This window comes from Chrysoperla carnea, chromosome 1 (genome assembly GCF_905475395.1).
Source record: "Chrysoperla carnea chromosome 1, inChrCarn1.1, whole genome shotgun sequence".
NCBI lineage: Eukaryota > Metazoa > Arthropoda > Insecta > Neuroptera > Chrysopidae > Chrysoperla > Chrysoperla carnea.
Genome location: NC_058337.1, coordinates 69,330,337 through 69,350,733, shown reverse-complemented (window position 1 = coordinate 69,350,733; position 20,397 = coordinate 69,330,337). Strand labels below are relative to the sequence as shown.

General features: G+C 27.5%; 2 protein-coding genes across 2 annotated transcripts; both read left to right on the top strand.

Moving 5' to 3' along the window:
• The first annotated feature begins 6,052 nt into the window (after nucleotides 1-6,052).
• On the top strand, nucleotides 6,053-11,886 carry LOC123290512. Its single transcript, XM_044870735.1, has 5 exons — nucleotides 6,053-6,405; nucleotides 7,782-7,981; nucleotides 8,568-8,771; nucleotides 9,211-9,912; nucleotides 11,780-11,886. Exons 1-5 carry the CDS (start codon nucleotides 6,053-6,055, stop codon nucleotides 11,884-11,886), a joined length of 1,566 nt encoding a protein of 521 aa, XP_044726670.1.
• Nucleotides 11,887-13,862: 1,976 nt separating this feature from the next.
• Nucleotides 13,863-19,746, top strand: LOC123305399. Its single transcript, XM_044887103.1, has 4 exons — nucleotides 13,863-14,141; nucleotides 14,959-15,147; nucleotides 16,385-16,688; nucleotides 18,602-19,746. Exons 1-4 carry the CDS (start codon nucleotides 13,925-13,927, stop codon nucleotides 18,738-18,740), a joined length of 849 nt encoding a protein of 282 aa, XP_044743038.1. The 5' UTR covers nucleotides 13,863-13,924; the 3' UTR covers nucleotides 18,741-19,746.
• Nucleotides 19,747-20,397: the final 651 nt, after the last annotated feature.

Genomic DNA, 20,397 nt, shown 5'->3' with positions numbered 1-20,397 from the left:
AAAAGCTCTTTACCAAATTTCGATCTGAGGCCTCATTCGGGAGATGTGGCTATGGGAAAAATTGAAAGATTTATGAATTCACAAACCTTTTATGAATTCACCAAAGTATATTCCATTCCTAGTCACCCATAATAAAAATAAAAAACTGAAAAATTTTGGTAAAAAATCGAATGCACAAATATTTATAGGACGAATTGTACTTTGAGTTCTATCTAAGTATTTGTTTTTCGTAAGAATATTCCCAGCAAAAGTTAGCTATTTCATAACAAATCACTTTACAGTTTGAACTAATATAATAATATAATTCGAAACTTCTACAAGATATTTCACTTGGAAATTTGGATCCTAACTAATTTATTTCTGAAACCTTTATCTATATGTCGCCAACAAAATAATTCTCATTATTTTTAATACCATATAAATATGAAATATTAGACCCAATTATTTATTTTTATCTATCTCTTATAAGTCATGATTTTTTCTGCAAAGCTTTAAACAATTAAATCATTAATAACTATTTTGTTTTCACCATATTATCTAAAAATTGGAATATAAATTCGAACGTAGCGATTAAACAATCTTCTGAAAGGAATGGGTCGTTCTATTCTGTGAAAATGCAGCCTAGAGTATGAACTTGCACACACGCACACCACACACACATACATTTCAAATCTGTGATACTTAAGTTTTATTTTCGAAACAGCTGTAAATGCTTTAATTAATTGTACGAAAAATCTTAGTTTTCAGTTCTAACAAAACGAAAATAAATCTTGGTGTGTTAAATTCCTCAATGTTTTGAAAAAAATGTTTCATAAGATAATGTATCTTAATTAAAAATAACAGTCTTCCAGCTATTTATTAATTTACTTAATTTCACAAATCAGTAAAAAAATTTAAAATTTGATATATATTTATATTATAATCATAAAATGTATTTATTTAATTCTCATAATTGAACCAGAGTCTGGAAACATTCAAAATCATCCATACATGTCAAATATGTAATTATTATAGATCTTGGGTATATAATGAGTCCTTAATTTCTTCGTATAAACTATGAAATGAAAAACTATGAAAAATTTAATAAAACCTTCTAATTTTTATTGTCTTAACCGAATATAGGAATAAAAAATTATTTATTCTGTGAATCACATTCGCGTGTGGATTTCGTTAATACAATGAAAAATTAAGATTTATGTTTAAAAATTCAAACTCGACTTATCATCCATAAAAGAAGGAAAAAGATGACGCAAAGCGTATTTCAACACTTATATTTTTTTTAAAGTAAAACAAGTATTGTATTTAAATGACCAGGGTTTGCGCTAGTCATGGCGACAACGCCCGATGTAATCTGGAGTTTTACGCCTAATTTGTAACGTTAGAAATTTTATTTATTTCAAAAGTTATTAGTTTTGAAAGTTACATCTCCTTAAAAAATGTCTAAAAAAAGACAAAAGTACCTTACAGTCTTAACATCTGCTATTATCTCTCCTCATTTTCGCATTTTTCATTTTTGTTTTATACGTAGAATATCAAAGGATTTATTACAATCACAATGGATGAATAATGAAAGACTCGAAGTATTCTATTTTCTTAATAATATGAATACTTTAGAGTATTTAGCCAACACTAGGTTGAATCAATTCAGACCTAATGTCTCAATTTTTGTGGTGTTTTACAATCAATTTATTTATTCAATTAATTGTTCATCTATAACATGAATTCGCGTTAACTATATGAGGAAGCATGCGACATTTTTCACGCATTCTTCTTCAAAAAGTCTCCAGTATCTTTTGCCTACAAATTGCACAAAAGTATTTCGAACTTCATCCATACATTACAACTAGTAATTAAATTTTATAAATACGTTTTCATATTAAAAATATTTATTCGTATTTTAAATAATTTTAATTTTTCTATTCTTGGGCTGTGGCTACATATATTATGATAAATATTGTACAAAGGGACACCGAACAACGAACATAGGAAAATATCAAATAGGTAGGTATATAGTGCATTTGTATGTCCTTATTTGATACTTTTCTATTTTCCTTGTATGCAATGTTTGTCATATATGTGGCCTCAACTTTATGCACAATGATTTGAAAAAGGTAGTTTACGAAAAATATTTCTAAAATAATAATAAATTATTTACGTGTTTCAATTATAAATGTATATTGTATATTTTAAATGTCTGTTAAATGTTTAATATATTATAAATTAAATATTAATTTTAATTAATAAAATAAAAATAATTAATAAAACCTATATAACACCCAAAAAAAATGTATTTAAAAAAATATTCGAATGCAACGAAATGATGGTGCTAAACATGATTTTTCACAAAGGTAAAAATCACCTTAAAAATAATTTTTTTTTATATTAAAAAAAAATATAATATAAATATATATGAAATAAATTTTGAAAAGCATTGAGTGTATACTTTCGTTTATTGTATATTATAGTTTTATCTAATTAAATTTAATTATATTAACAGAATAATTTACTGTGAATATTTAACATATAAAATTATATAAACCCAGTAGTTATTTTTTAACAGAAATCATTCTTTGTTTCAGCATACATTAATAAATAATGTAAGGCTACTGGCAAAAGCGAATTCTGATTGATGAAAAATAAATACTAGATTGTATACATATTTATTTTATACTCATCGAAAGTTGTATAGAATGAACTTATAGAAATTATTATAACAGATTCGTATTAAAGTTCTAGATTCTGGTTTATATATAAACTATAAGATAAAAAGTAGATACCAAAATTAATGAAACAAAAATCAAAACTGTCGAAAGCAAGTGAATTTTAAAATAAATATTATTAAAGTAAAGTAAATAATTCCCACAATCCTTTTTTCTATTTTTCAAACGAAAGAATTTTTTTACTATTTGGAATAGACTGAGAGAAAGAGATAAAACCAATGAAAAACCGTTAAAAATTTATAAATAATTATTAAAATTTAAGCTAATATATTTTTTCGTCAAACTTTCAAACTATAGAACAAGTTTTGAAAATATAAACAATGATGTTTAAAAATGAAAATTTAAACAATGCCCATTATTAAATGTTTGATCGATAATAGGTATATTAAGAAATAAAGTATACTCAACCATCATAATTGAAAGACAGTGATACATAAGATCGCTATGAACTCTCCGCTTATCGCTCCCAAACTTTCTAGGTCATATTAAACGATTACTCTGCGTTTGATTTATTATTATATTCATTAAAAATATCAAGTGAACCGGTAAACCAAGGATAAAGTAAAAGCAAATTATTTTTGTTATAACTTGTAATTCACTACACAAGAAGCCTGGAAATGAAAGAAAAAATATTTTCAGTTCTATCAACACTTTTATAAAAAATTAAAAGTATTTTTTTATTCATTTGTTGCGTGCAAAAGTAATAGTTAAGTTATTTACGATACAAGTGGACAAAGAGCATTACAAACGTACTCATGCGAAATACAACGAGTGCGTAGCACGAGTTGGGCAATCGAAAATGTTTGTTCCTTCATTTCCAGGCTTCTTGTGTGGTGAATTACAAGTTATAACAAAAATGCTTTATCACACATATATTGTACAAAACTTTATCTACGTCTCTACAATGTGAAAATAAACGGTAATTATAATTTAAAATTTTTCAGAATTTATTGATAAAACAAGAACGATAAAAAGTTCTTGTTGAAACTTATTAGTTTAGATTTGGCAGTTATTTGGTTAATTTAATTGGTTGAAAATTGACTGTGGTTGAAAACGCGTGCGGTATAACGTAACGAAACGGAATAAACTATGCAAAATGTGCGAGATATTAATTCTCACCTAACGGGTGTAGAAAGTATTTACTTGCTAAACGTATAAAAATTACTCGTTATAAGAACATCAATAGCCAAGCAAGATTGAGGATTTTCCATTTTCAAAAGATTCCATTGTATTCTATATTTATATGAGTTTGAATCATTCTATACAATTGTTCGTTCCAATTTATAAATAATTTCAAATTTTCTTTAACAACTTTGTATAAAATTTTTCTTTTTTTTAACTGTACAAAAATAAAATTGTATTAAAGTATTAAAATTTAAAAAAATCTGTAATTCTAAATCCAATGAAAATAAGTCTTATATTAAAAGCGTGTAATTTATGCTCATTCATACATAAACCAATCTGTACTTTTAAAAAAAATCTTATGCTCGTGTTAAATAACCTTACTATACAAACAAATATATATTATATAAATTAAAAAAAAAAAAAAACATCATCAAACAATTCGTGTGTATTATAAATAATTTATAAAAACAACAAACCAATTTAAATTTAATAATTAATTATAATATTGATCGTTATTAATTAATTATTGTATTATATTAACAAATAATATTGTAGTTAAATTAATTAATTATTATATATAAACAAAACAAAACCCTTTATCTGTGTGTAAAAAAAAATATTATTATTATTATTATTAAATTAATTACAAAATCAAAACAAAAATGACAAAAACAAAAAATAAGAACAATTTTTCTTGATATACACATTGAAAAAAAAAATAAAGAAAAAGAAAGAAAAATCTATATAAATATATAAATATATAAATATTATGGATCTTATTATATAAACAATATCTATATATAAAAAATAATAAAAGAAATAAAATTTATCTGATTATTCAATTTATTTTGTGTTTTTTTTTTTTAATTTCTCATCATGAAACTCTTCTACCCTTTCAAAACGAATAATTCGTGACAAACTTTGCCATTGGCACTATTGACAATAGCTTAAAGAGACAGAAATATAAGAAAATTATTTTTTCTTTACTTCTTTCAATCCTGAAACCAATATTTTTTAACGTTGCATTATTATCCCAAAAGTTTTACATTTTTTTACAAAATAGTTTTCAAGAAGTAATAAATAGAAATATTTTTTTTAATAACTTAATAGAAATGTTTCAATAACTTAAACAGTAACTTTTACGTGTATTTATTATAAATGCTAAACAAACTTTGATTCGTATATTATTAAGAATAATCCTATTAGGTTATGGTTAGTAACAAATTTAAATCTCATTTTCCTACAAAAGCCATTCGCATTGACGTTTTCCGAAAATTATGCAAAAATTCCAGTGCACAAGGTATAAATCTTTTAAACGTATGTTTGAGAATAGCATTATTTTGGAGTAAAAATATATTAATGCAGCTTTTTAATATTATTTGGCATTATAATTTAATTAAAGTATAATTCTTAAAAAAAATTATTTAAAAGAAGTTTTATTTAAGTAGTAAAATAAAAAGTAGAATTATTTTCATGCCAAATACAATTAAGCCGATACAATTAAGACATTTTTGGGTGTAGTGCAGGCATGGGAAAATGTGACTCAGAGAAGTCCTTAACACTTCTGTAACTAAATAACGAGCAAGACAGCGACAACCTAACCAGTGTCAACCAACAATACGAGTAAGACAGATAGACAACATTTTTTTTCTACCTATCTCATTACTATTAGAGAAACTGAGATAGGTAGAAGAGTCGTATATCCGTCTCGCTTCCTCCTCTATGAGCAATGCGGACTTGAATAGACACACAATAAAGTTTATAATATACAATAAAGTTATAAAAATGATGACTTTGACTTAAAATAACTCGCCCATGCCTGGTGTAATGTATTTTATTTATGTTTATTACCCCACCTATAATACAGAACTACACAACTGATGTACATTGAATAATTTCAACAATGAGTAATATCGCCGATAATAAAAAAATATCTACCTACATAAATAAAATATCTTATCATCGTTTTATTTATGATTAAAAATGTACAAGAGTTTATCTAACACTTTAAAATTCAAATGCACTCATTTAGTTTAATAAAATTTTAATATTGATATTTTAAAAAATAAAACGCTTCAAAAAATAATAATTAAATTAATAAATAATTAAATTAGTTTTAATTAAGAATATTCCTAATAAAAAATATTCAAAAATGTTGCGAAAAATAATTAAATTAAAATTAATTGATAAGTAAATAATAAAAAAACATGAATAAAAGTAGTATATTAAATGAAAGTCCAAATACAATATTGGGTTGGCCAATATCGGAAAAATTACAAGTTTATTGGTGTTATTTAATTCCAACTTTATCCAGTTGTTTAATTTATGTTTTGTATATTGCTAGTGATATTGTATTAGTTTATGAACATTTTTTAACAGAAAATCCACATTTTGCAGCTGCAACATTATTCTTTTTATATTTACCAGCAATATTTTGTTACGTATTTACATTAACTAGTATTGAGCTATGGCCTCAAAACAAGGACTTTATTTACTTTGTTGGTTGGATTGTGATTAAAACTATTGAACATTTATTGTTTCCTGTGTGGGCTATGTATGGGTAAGTTTTTTGCTGTATAAAAATATTTACCCAGTAGGTACTTTATAATTTCTCAGTTTTAATTACTAACTCAATTAAATACAGATTCGTTGTGAAAATTTGGAATCCCGCTACAAATTTAACGTTTTGTCTCACATTTCGGTAACAAATACATTGTATTGGATGTTTTTACTTTTTAATCCATATTTCAATAAAAAGCTTATTTTTTTGATTTCTGTAACTTCTTTGACTTCTACCAACTATATTCAACATTATAAAACAAAATAGTTCATTATTACTTATTGTTGTTGTTTACATTTAATCATTCATCGTCTTTGTTTGTCCTTTTGTGGTCCCAGATTCCTTGTCTCACATTTAATAACAAAGACAAAGATTGTGGGAACGAAAAAGGAGGAGGACACGAATGCCATCTGGGTGTTTGCGTGCTGTACATACTACTTTATTTACCACAAAATCAGTACATCTTATTACACAGATCAAAGTGGCGTAGTGGAAGCGTCACAACCCAGACGTCCGTAGATCGAAACTACGCTCTTCTCACAGAATTTTTTTAACAAAATTATGGAAGTGAAGTACGTTTATGGCTGGACCCAATTGTTAAAAGCGTAAAAATTCGTATACTTTTTTTTAACATTGTCAGTAATAGGAGCCTTCTCCCCTATCTTCTACTCTTTGGGCTAACTAATAAACTTGGTGATGAAGGAGCTATTTTTGTCTATATATTTATCCTCTTTTCACAAAATTAAAATATACGTGGCATTTCTAGAATAGCAGGTTTGGTTGCCTCCGGATCAACAACCATTAATTTAAATAGTTTTGATAGACTGATGTAGTGCATAGTGTATATGTAACGTCAAATATCATACGAAATGCATTTCCCAAAAAGATTAAAATCTTTGTTTCAATGGAAAATAATACTTGTAATAGTATTGTATAGGTAATTTTTCTTGAAATTTAAAAGTAGGTAGGGTTTATCTGCGATATGTTTAAAGGTTAATTTTAGATAATGATTTATTTTTGTTAAATTAAGGTATGTCATAAATCATTTACAACCAATGTGAACTACCTATTATGGAACAACATAATCCCTAATCACTAGAGAATATATTGTGTGATATGATCGTGCCCCTTCGTGTTAAACATCTTCTCTCGAGAATTCTAAAATATGAAATTATCTGCAATAGCTGTTAGGGTCATTCGTAAATTATCTGATTGAGTATTAAATCTTCTAAAAAAGAGTCAAAAATAATAAGATTCTATTCTAATACTCTTCCAACCTGATTATTGTAATCGTCTCAATTTTATTAAGATACCAATGATTACCCTGCTTGCGGATTTGACATAAGGCAGTAACTAAAAGTTGTAATTCACTTTAGGTATGCAGAACGATTATTTTGGTCAATTGAAGCTGTACGATTTGAAGATGATGAACGTGAAAAATGTTTATGGAATACAATAAAAACACGTCCAATCGAATTATACTTTTTCTTTCAAGCATACTTACAAGCTGCACCACAACTGTTATTACAAATTAATATTTTATTAAATACAGATGGTTATAAAGCTAGTGAAACGTGTAAGTATATTTTTTTCGAATAAAAACATAAAAATACGTCAAATAACTCCCCTAGATCAAAATTGTGAAAAAAGCATAGGTACTTTTGTACATACCAATCACAAAAACCATGATATATATCAAACTTTTACAAGAGGAGAAAAAGAAATTTCAATTTACCTACTATAAAAAAGGACTCTTATATTTTTCCGTATCTGTCAAGCGTTTTTAATAAAATCGCGATTAAAAATTATTTTTAAAAAGGGTTTTGTTTTGTAATCTGCAAAATATAAAGACAAAAAAAACTATTTTAAACACGATTTTCTCGAAAATGAGACATAGTCTTCTAATAGCTAAATAAAAAAATTAAAAAAAAAATTATATGCATTAAGTGCAATCTAAAATTTGATAATTTAATTTAAAATCAGATAAATTTAAACAATTTGATGAAAGAACTTGTCTTCATGCGACTAACGGAGATATCGTTGGTAAAGGAATAAAGTCAAGATTTCTAGTTCCCCAACCCATTTTTTAATCTAAAAATATCTAAAGACCGCTTTTTTTGTGAAAATAATAATTATTATTTTCCTCCTTTCTTTTCTTTTAGTAACAGCACAATTATTAAGTATTATAATGTCATTATTTACGATGGCAAAAATTACCATGACATATCAACATTATGAAAGTCAAAAGTTATTAGGAAGACGATATCCTTGGAGTCGAAAACGTGGAACGTATTTTATTAATGAAAAAGTATATGATAATGTACAACAAATGAATCTAGATCAATATTTATTTGAACCAACTGAAGGTAAATTATTTTTGCTTATCGTATTTCTTTGCTATTTCTTATTTTTAACTTCCCAAATGTGTACGATTTTCGAAATCGAAAATTTCAACATATCTTTACGAAGCATGTTCAGGACAAAGCATTAACACCAATTTGGAGAAGAAATATGTGCGTGTGTGTGGTCATTTTTTCCTATTCGTGGTCATTTTTCCGTGACCGATACGATCACGCGAAGAAAAAATGGTATCGACATCATTGAGGTATTGATCGAAGTGTATTAACGGCAATATGACCTTGAAATAATTTCATAACATTTAGTCGAGTCCTTTCGAGTCACTCGAGTTTTTTTATTTTATAATTCTCTATTATATTGGGAAATTATTCGCGTGGACCTGAAGGGTCACACCAGACCAACCCCGCGGCTTGTTTATTTTTAAATTTATAATAAATAACTTTTCAGAGAGTACATATTTTATGCCACTTGATCCAGAAGACCGTCCAGACGCCGTTTATGAAGAAATTGTCACATACGATCATGAACCAAAACGGATTGAAATTAAAGCACTAGTTCATTTACAAGCACCTTCAACCAGCACCAGTGACGATGATAATGACTACATGGATTTACCCGAATCCGATAAACAAATGTATCAAAATCGTGCAATTCGATCGAATTCATTCTCTTACACAAGTGGTGAATCTTTAAAGAACCAATTAGACGATATCCCCGAAGATGAGGAATCAGAAACAGTCGTATCTGTACGTAGTCATGATTCCAATAATTCAATAACATTTCGTCAAATATCAAGTGCAACATCGCCACCAGATTATCCAGCACCAGCTCGACCTGACGAAGTTTCGGTATCAAGTACAAATTTTAGTGAACGCGATTTAAATCGTAATATTGATGAATCAACACTACCAAAACGTAAATTCCCCCAACAAGCACGTGGTCAAGATGATGTTATTGGTAAAACTGTTTTATTTATAATGTGGCTATGTTTTATAACTGCACGTATTTTATCGATTTCAGTATTTGCTGTATTTTTTACAAACTTGACAGTATATTTTATTTTAATACATTTTTCTGTAATATTAGGCATATTAATATTTTGGACTAAAACACGTGATATCAATCGTATTATACAATTTATATTTTTAAGTTATATTTATATTTTTTGCATTATAGAATTTCGTATAAAATTTAAATATTTTTATCGCACATATTTTGCATATTTCGTTTTAGTATTTACAGAAAATTTTTGTTTATGTATTATTTGGTATTTGGAAGATTGGGACAGTTGGTGGTTTGAATATTTATTTTATTTAATATTAATTAATTCAATAATGTGTAAATTTTTTATTGTTGTATATATCAAATTGTTGAAACCAAGTAAAGAAATTATTTATAATGTTGATTAAAAAAGAATTAAAAGACCTTTTATAGTTTTACATGTATAGTATTGTTTTATTTCATTCATTTAAAAATAATTTGGGCCGCCTCGTTATGAATATGATCAACAAAATAGAACTATATGAATCTCTCAACGATTGGGAATATGAAGTGTTATATATATATATATATATATATATATATATATATATATATATATATATATATATATATATATGACTGAAAATTATTCGTTATTCTGTGAAAAATTTAGATTGTAAAAATAAATTTTACAAATAAAATTTTGAAATTGCATGTACGAAAATTTTACAATACCCTTTTAAAATGTAAAAATAAATGAGTTGCCACGTTGCTCTGAAAATCCCGCTGCGAAAGACATTTTATATGGAATATTACGTGGTATTCCATTGATATCTCTTGACCAGCTGTCAGTCACTTTCGCTTTTAGAAACATCTCGTTAAGTTGAAAATTCGTTGAGAAAATTAATTCTGCAAGTAAGGAATTTTCGTCTTTTTTTAAACCGCTGTTACTGTAGTTAATATTGAATATGGGTGTAGGCAACAAAATTGCTAAATAAAATTGCCAATTTGCTCTTTCAATTCCCGTCATTGAGATTGCGATCGGATAAAAACTCAATCCTTGCGGCCTGGTCAATGTCAAGCACAGACACCTAGTGCAAAATGAAATTATGTAAAAACTATTAGATCAAATGAAACGTTTCAAAGCTAATTTTGTTTTTTGAGGTATCAGCTACAAGATGTAGGGGTATATTTTTTTTAAACAATTATTTCCAAACAAATAAATTTGAAAAATAGCGTTTTCTCGGCATTTTCTTCGCATTTATTTGCAAGAAAAAATTTGTTTTTTTTTTCATTCGAAATTCTAGAAAAACATCAATGGAACAAAAAGTTTCTCAGCGCCAGTATCCTAAAGTGCACCATTTACGAGCTACATCGCTTACAAGAAAGCAAAAATGTAAAGAAAATATTTAAGAATGAATCATTGAATTATTTTAAGAAAGAATGTGTTTATTTATTTGAATCCGAAATTTACGATTCATTATTCCGACATGTTTTGCAGGGAGCCTAATGGATTAATTTTACTGTTTTGCTTTTCCATACAGAAAAAAGTTTTTGGATTCTTTTTTTTAAACAAAATTCCTCTATATTGTAAATAAGAAATCAAAAAATTTTTTGATCCTGCTTTGATAAAAGTCTCGTTTTAGAAAATTTTTATTTTTAAGTTGAAAGTTAAAAAGTATTTTAAACATTCAAAGAAGTTTTTATAACATATACATATTTATTTTTACCCACACCTTCATATAACTGTGTCTATTCATAAACAAGCCTTTCTTTTTACTTAAATTACATACCAACATTTCTGATAAGTTTGTACAATACACTCCCAGATGGTGAGACTATAGTTTGCAATATACCTTAAGATAATTCATACGAAAAGAAATTTGTATTATGTGCCGTGCACTTGTAATTACCTGAGCGTACGTTTTCCCAAACTTAATAGTAATAATTAAATAATATATTATGACTAATGATTTATACAAAAATATTGTTTTTGATTAAGATTTATCAATTAATTGTATTTATATTTAATCAGGGTACTTACCGCTTACTTACCTACGTATTATACTGATTACTCTCTTAAAACCGTTACAAGGTGATCCTTTATATTTGACTACCATTGTGAACAAGCCGTTTATGTAATTACGACCCTTATGATCCCAGATAATGATAATAACGTAACTGCCTAAATCTCGCAACATTAATTCGTGTATTTGAACTTAGATGAAAGGAGATGTTAAACAGGTAAAGAAGGCTTAAATACCATAAATATTGCCTAAGTGATAATCTAAAACTAAAGTTTCATTTTCATTCAAGCTACATTCTCTATCGTTGGATGGCATTAAACAGATTGGAAGATTAAATTTGAAATCTGTGAAGAATATTTCAGTGCGAATGCCCGTCAGCAAATGCTGGAGTTGATAAATTGTCATGCGGCTAAAACTATGCTTAATAGATTCATTCGTAAAATTATTTCACGTTCTCAGCTGGGGCCAGGGCCGGATTTAAAATTTTGCCGCCCTTGGGCAGTCGAATAAATGCCGCCCCATCACTGAAATTTCACTCAAAGTTATATAGATTTGATATCTTATTTTAAAGAAATTAAAATATTTAATGAATTGCAAATAATTTATTATGCTTATTATATACTCAATATAATGTAAGAAAATATGTTTTTGTTCTTAGAACTACAAATTTTGCACTAAGCTTGACCCATAATTATATAACAATAATTTTTTTCACAGACAAACACGTCTGACTTTTTGATTTGCAAATTGGTCGATTAAATCATCACAATTCAAACGTTGAAGTACGTCCGATTCGATGCATAGAATAGCTAAGCTATTGAGTCATCGGTCATCCAGATATTTTTTTTCTTAAATATAGAATAACCCAAAAACGTCGTTAATTTTTCAAAAAGAAAATCCGAATTAAAATTTTTATATTCCAAAAAAAGAAAAAATCAAATATTACTATATCAAATCTTCAAGAAAATAAATTAATTCAATTATTTCGAAGATTAATTTTTACTTAAGGTGCCAAAATTATAATTTACCCACTTTCGATTTGACAAATAATGTATAAGTTGAATTTCTTAAATTATCCCCTAAATAATAAATGATTAATTGAAAGAATAAAAAATTCCTATAGAGAACTTTTGATGACTATAAAAGAAATTTTTTTCCACTTTCCAAATTTTGCCGCCCTAGAAAATTTGCCGCCCTGGGCACTAGCCCCGAAAGCCCCTAGTGTAAATCCACCACTGGCTGGGGCCTTTGACTCCAAGAGCTTCCAAAGAGTTAGTGTTTGTCTCAAGTTTGAGCTGATTTCAGAAATGTTGGAAACGGTTCTAACCAACAGATATTCCACAAAAATAAAGTCGATGCGAGATCTAAAATGAATAGCTGTAAATCTGCCCACATGAAAATTTGTGGGTAAAAATCACAAAAGTCATATTATAGCGATATAGGCGTAAGCGTTTAGTCAGTTCACAATGAGAAAAAGTAACTATAATTCAAAAGTATTTCAATAATAAATACTTTTTTAAAAACAAGCTTTTACTGTACTAGAAAAGAGAAAACAATTTTTTATGGTCACTGATACATGACTGTTTGTAAAAGCTGGTCGTATTCAATTTAAAATATCAAGGATGATTTGGAACTCCTTCAAGCTTTTACAAACATTTATGAAGGAAGGATCCATATGAAAAATTGATTATTGATAATTTATTTATTTTAAGTCGCTTTTTAACATCGAGGTCATTAATGACTAGTTAAGAAGAGATATGTCTCGAAGACACTACTCCTGATTATTAAATATTATTTTTATTTTGTTTTTCTTGGAGAAAGTCTTAGAGGAAGAAATTCTTAGAGGTTGCAGGCTTCTGCTTTGCTAACAAAGATCCAAACCATTTTCTACAAAACGAAAACTGATTCCATCTGCTCCAATTAACTTTAAAGTTTTATTATTGAAAAAGGAATAACCAGAACTTGGCTATGTAATACATAACGTCATCAGAAAAGTTATACCACTCAATATTTAACTATGCAATCGATTAGATTAAAAAATATCTCTGAAATGATAAATAAAATTATTAGAATTTATTTAGTAGGTGAATATTTTCGATAACAGAAATATTTGATGTTATATGTAGTGCAAAAATAAATTATTTTCCAAAAAAATGACAAAACAGCATAGACATTTAGTATTTGTAACGTTTTTAGTGTCGTGTGCTGCATTAGGTCTGTTATTAGTGTCAATTTCATCCACAAATTGGGTAATTTCCAATCCAAAATGTATTACACTTCCAAACACTCAAGATAGTGACTTAAATTATGGATTGTTTACGGGATCGTATACTCGCCCATTATCACAAACGGATAAATTTGGATTAACAAGTATGTATTCTATTCTCTTACAGTAGAGGCTTAGGTTAGACACTATTTTGTAAATTGCAGTGTTTTTAATCATTACAATGAATTTTATTCAAAACTCTAAAACAGCTGGTTTTAGAAAAGTAAATCTTTAGCCTTTAGTATCTCTGTAAAAAATTGTATGCTTATATGTTTATTTTGTTGCCCGTAAACCGGGAGGCTATAGTTGTAAAATGTAGGCTATAAGTTTTAGCAAGTGAAATTTACAAAATTTAAGAAACCCCCGACAAATTTTTCAGCTACGGAACCCTAAACTCGCATTTGAAAAATATCTAAAAACACTCTTCATTAAATTACCTTTTTGCCTCACAGACACACAGATAGATACACACACATAGCGGTCGAACTTATAACACTGCTTTTCTTTAGTTCGGGTGTTAAAAATAAAAAATCAAATTCGAGGGTTTTTCGACTTAAAATTATGCAAATTCCTCACTTAATAATAAATCAGAGAAATTATAAATCGTACAATAAATGACATTTGATTGCATTTGACAAGAAATGCCATTTTTTTAAATTTTTTGAGTCTTATGGTAAGAGCTGATGCCCTCTCGCTTGGTGACACCCTTGTTTGTGCCTTGAGTCCTTGGTGACACACTTGTTTGTGCTAGAGAAATTTTGAAACACTATGTTAATTTATTGTTGCATTATTGTATTTTATTATTTCACTTTTTAAATTGTATTCTTACTAGGTACCTTGCTTTACGAAGCTTCAAGTAGGTACCTAATTTATTTAAGTATTGATTAATGTTTATTGTATAAATTTAATTTTAATTCGTAGTGATTTGTTCATATGAGCATAATATTTGTGGATTAAGCTGTTTAAGGACAGCAGCCGAGAGAAAAAATGAATTGGAACAATTATATAATGGTGAAAGGCCAAAGTTTAATTGTGCAAGATATATTGAACGTAGTAAAAGATCTATATTAACAAGAAATACTACGACTGTTTTCGCTGATACTAAAAATGGTAAGGAAATAATATTCGGAGCATAAATCTTAATATATTGTATTTTATGGAAATTGTCAAAAGAGGCATTAATTTTTACTATAATGAGATGGTGGGAAAAACTGAGAAATATGTTACATATACATGTTTCTCAGTTTTTACCGACATTCTTATTCGCGATTTCTTTCCGATAAAACAAATGGAAATGTATAATTTTCAGAAGATATAAGAATTCTAACGATACCCCATATATCAAAATCTATTCTGGCAAGTCATGGTGGGTCGAAGACATTTACATACATACATAAACCCTAAAAACATACATAATACTTTTTTGACCAGCTGGGTAATGACGTTCCAATTGAGCGATGTCTTCTTTTTACTCAAGTGGGTTCTTCTATACAGATTGTTTGAAAATTCTGGCCAAAAAAAGCTGTTTGCTGTTTGATAAAGCAAATTTTTCATATATAGCGTGGGCCATTGTAATCTATACACCTAAATATCTCGTTTTGTAGTTAACCAATCAAAAAAGCCTATACGAAAGTTGCAGAGTTTGATGGGGGACGTGACATCATCAAATTGGGCCTAGTTCTTCGGGTTCTTTAACAGCCAATTTAGATCCAAGGCGGTTAGAGATAGAATCACACTTTAAATTAGGATGTTGACCCAAATAATAAAAAAAACAGTTTTTGTGCAAAACATTTTTTCGAAAAGCGTTATCTTTCGGAGAAAATGTGACTAAAAATACGTCATGCTTACATTTAATCGAAAGAAAACACGCTAACTACGGAAAAATGCTTTAGCCAAAAGTTATGAAGCGCAATATAGGACGTCTGTGTCTATGACTTTGACCTATATTTGTCGATTATGTGTGATTGGTATTGTATGTGTACAACTTCAAGTGAGAATCTGACCGGCTGCGTTCATTTATACATATTTACAACTCCTCTTTGTTTTATACATGAAAACATCCGTAAGAACTTTTCTTACTTCATAAAATATAAATGGCTAACGATATGGCTATATATTACAGACAGCATATGATTTTTAAACGATCTTGCACCTAAGTTATTTCAAAAGTAGAATAACTTTTACTTTTTTCCCATAGCCCTTCGTTGAAGAAATTTACAAATGAATTTGGTGAAAATGGTTAAGATTAATCCATCTAATTTCACTTGTTACTATTTATATAAAATTTCAAAAAGAAATTGCAGCAAAAAATTAAGAATATGATTAATGTTCATTTCTTTGAATTCAGATTTAACATTTATAAATAATGGAGTACATTTTGCAACAATATGGTTTTTGTGCATTGCAATTATATTATCAACTACTACTTGCGTTATCACTGTAATTAATCTAACATTGAATCCAGTACAACCCATTTTAAACATATTTGGATTATATATATGGCATGGTGTGACATGTTTATCAATATTAATTGTTATATTGTTATGGGGTATCCATTTTGCTACAACAATTACACATAATGTTGGTCTACGCGATACAATTGTAAATGATTATAATAGTGATGGAAGATCATCTTTGGGATATTCTTATTGGTAAGTACAAATATTGGATTGAAATACTGTTATATTAAAAATTTAAAGATTTACGAGCGCCAAGAAAATTTTGAATAACAGGCTTGATTTTTTTTATGAAGTTAGACTAAGTTTAAATCAATTCTGAAAATTCAGGCGGGTGGGGGTTGTTGCCCGATTATTTAAATAAATAAACGACTTCAAAAGTAGGCATATTTAACATTGGTCTATGTTATCACAAATTTATCCAAAACTAGTCAGTGGAAATTAAAAAAAAAAAAACTATTTATACTAAAATTAAAACCTTAACAAATTATTGAAAAAAAAAAAAAAAAAAAAAAACATTGTGCCAGACTAATTAAGGATTTATGAGCATGGTAGTGTGGACAAAAATTTGAAAAAATATATTTTTTCAATTTTGATTGTGAATTAGGTTATTGTTTGACAATATAAAACGAAAAGTTTTTGATATATTTTCAAAATATCGACAGTTGAAAATTTTATTTAATTACTTAGCTTTCAATATTTCGAAAACCAAGAAAGATATCAAAAAATGTTATTCTTATTGTTCTTGTACATTCATAACAAAATTCATCATCAAAGTTTAAAATAAAGTAAAAATAATTCCAACCACAAGTCTAAACCGGCCTTTGGCGCTCGTACTGCCTTAAAGAAACCTCCGACATGAACAAATTTTGATTCTTTGTTTGTTTGAAAGATAATTTCACTGAGAAGTGTTTTTACCTACGTTTCAATTGATCTTTCATTCAAACAAAATATGCGTTTCCGAATCCGTATTCTTCCTACAAAATTTTTTTTGTTTTTCACACTATTACCTTTTATAGCCAAGAATTCTTGTTTAAGTAAGGAGAAAATATCTTCGGAAATATCTCTGTAGATCTAAATTTATTTGAAACTTTGCTGTTCATATTTATATTAGTGCTCGGAGCAGTATCCTGAGAAAAGTTTGGGAGAAGTTCTCAAAAATAATTAATTTATTCTATTTGGGGTTTATTTTGATGGGTTATTTCCATGGTCATGTGAAATTCAAGAAAATTTGAAAAGTCTATTTTTAAAACAAATGTTTATTATAGCTTTTATAAAATAAGACAAGAAAAACAATATTGTTTCTTATTTTGGTTTAACGTTTATTTTATTGTTATGGATAATGTATTAGATTCTAAACTAAAATACATAATTGATTAAATATAATTTGAAGAAGGCTTGGCTAAAGGAGAAAATAGGGCGAGCTAAAAAAAAATTTGGTATGGAGTACATGCGTTCGGAAATACCATTCTTCGGAGCTACATAAATCAGAAACTTCGCATATCATTTCGTGTTTGTGCCCGATCCGTTATAGATTTTCGGGCAAAAGTTGTGGGTATTTCAAGTTTTACTCTATTTAAATTATTTTGTCAATATTTCGAATAATTTACCATATCTCTTTAAAATGTTAGAGTTTTATGTTAAGCAGACATTTAGAGATAGAGCAAAACCAAATAAAAATACCAAGTTTTTTCGAAAATGGAACGGATTCAAAACATGTTTCTCGGAGAGGATCCTTTTCAAAGACATTTATTATACCAAAATGGTATACCTGGTGCTATAATATCGTAAATTAATCCATTCATTTTGCGATATTACTGATCTGTTTGATACTTCATTGTTGTATGTTAATATTCGCCTTCGTGTCTGCAGGCAGCTTTCAATAAATTAGATATATTTTACCAAATAAATATTTCATCTTTTCACCTAAAAAATATTACACCAAAGATATTGTATAGAACCGATTGTATAGAAAAATATGATAGTTTACATAATTTTTTATATTTTTTGAGGGAAAAATTAATTTTGATAAGGGGAAGCTTAGTTGCTTTCAAAAAATGACTAGATTCCATAATTAATAAATTGATTATTGCTTTTATTGTTTTCAGGATACTTTTAGCGTCAATGCTCTTACATTTAATAAACATCGGAGTACTTTTATTTAGAAGACATTTAATTAGTCAAGAAGCACCAACCCTTGCTGCACCAAGTGAAGAAAGAACTGATGGAGCAATATATTTATATTAAATATTCATTTATAAAAAATATTTTTTCGATGAATCTAACGGTAGGTACAGGTTGTGAGAAGAAATTTTTCGGTTTTATTTTACTTTCAATATCTTACATAATGAAATACAATCAAAACAATTTTTATGGCAAACACAATCTGCAGCAAAAACATTTTTTTAAGCAAACTGTTAACATTTACTAATTTATATTAAACTGGGAGATTTTTTAAGTGAATTGTGGTGAATCTTTCTAGTTTGCCCATAGAAAAACATTTTTATATCAATTGGCTCTTACATTATCTTGTTTTGATTACCCCTGTTTGTTTCTAAGGATATACTTGAAGGAAAAGCTAACATAAGCAAACTTAATAATCCAATAAAACCAATAATCATCAATTTAAAAATTTAATATTTGAAAAGAACTGATCGAAATCAGCTAGAAACGGTCAATAGATTCGTTAGAAATTTAAAGATGAAGATTTTATGGTGTAAATAGTTTCTGATCCACTCGGTATAACTACCCACTATTTGAAAGAATACAAAAATGGTGGTTTTCAAGACTAAAAATCGTAACTGAAAATGTAGTTAAAAATGAAAAGCTGGACAACTACAGATTAAATACATACAATTTCATCCTACAGCATTAATTTTTAATTACTTAATTGACATTATTTTTTATAAATATTACTTACATATTTATGATAAATTTCGGCGTAAGATTGGATCTGTATTAAGATATAATTAGATTCTGTATCTAAATAATACATATATTTACATTCTAAAACCTTCACCTGATTTCAAATTTTTGTTTTGAATTTACTTAAAAAAACATTTTTGATAAAGAATTTCAAAAAAACCGACTCCGACAATGATTGTGTTGTCTCACAACTTGGTTATAAATAAACTTCAATAAATTTTTATATATTGGATGTCTAAATAAAAAAAACTGCTTAGTACAGGTAATATAATTACACCAGAATAGCCTGTCCCAAAATCTAATTTAATTTGTAAATTTTATGTGATAAAGCAACAAAAATAATATTTTTTTTGTCCAACTATTTTTTAGATAATAACAATATTTTTAATAGTAAAAGTCAACCAAAACAGAATCTAATAAGTAACACAGTTAATTTTTTAAGAATCCTTTTGATTTTCACATCGCCTAGGGGCTGAGAAAAGACGAACTCATTCTGTTAATATTAAGAAGCTGTAAATTTTGGTTAAAACTAACGTTAATTATTAACAAATCAGTTAAAGAATATACAATAAAAAAAGTACTAAAGTTGCAAGAAAATATGTTCTTAACATGGTTAATATGCTTCCGTGCTATATTTTAATTTTTAAGTGGTCAAATACAAATTTTCTTGATTTAAGTATTAAGATACTTATGATGTTCTTAAAACAAGTAAAGAAATATTTACTTGTTATAAGAACATCAAGCCGTAGATCCCAGTATTTCTTGCATAGAAACTGCTAGTATTTAAATATTCTCTCAATAAATTCTCATAAAAATCTCCCTTTTCCGTTTTTTTTTTAGTCTTCGTCAAGTGCCGCTTCGTTGTAGCGCCTTTATTGTATAAATTTTTCTTCTTCTTTATTGTCCTTTCCTCGCGGCTACTAGCAAATGCGAAGCCCCTAGGCAGTTGTCTAAACTACCTAATGGGTAATCCTTCACT

Bases quoted from the DNA above. Each gene is read 5' to 3' on its own strand.
- LOC123305399 (XM_044887103.1), top strand. From the start codon at position 13,925: ATGACAAAACAGCATAGACATTTAGTATTTGTAACGTTTTTAGTGTCG. The intron at 14,142-14,958 runs GTATGTATTCTA...TTTAATTCGTAG, and splicing joins GGATAAATTTGGATTAACAA to TGATTTGTTCATATGAGCAT. The intron at 15,148-16,384 runs GTAAGGAAATAA...CTTTGAATTCAG, and splicing joins TTTCGCTGATACTAAAAATG to ATTTAACATTTATAAATAAT.
- LOC123290512 (XM_044870735.1), top strand. From the start codon at position 6,053: ATGAATAAAAGTAGTATATTAAATGAAAGTCCAAATACAATATTGGGT. The intron at 6,406-7,781 runs GTAAGTTTTTTG...AATTCACTTTAG, and splicing joins CCTGTGTGGGCTATGTATGG to GTATGCAGAACGATTATTTT. The intron at 9,913-11,779 runs GTTATATTTATA...ATATTTAATCAG, and splicing joins TATACAATTTATATTTTTAA to GGTACTTACCGCTTACTTAC.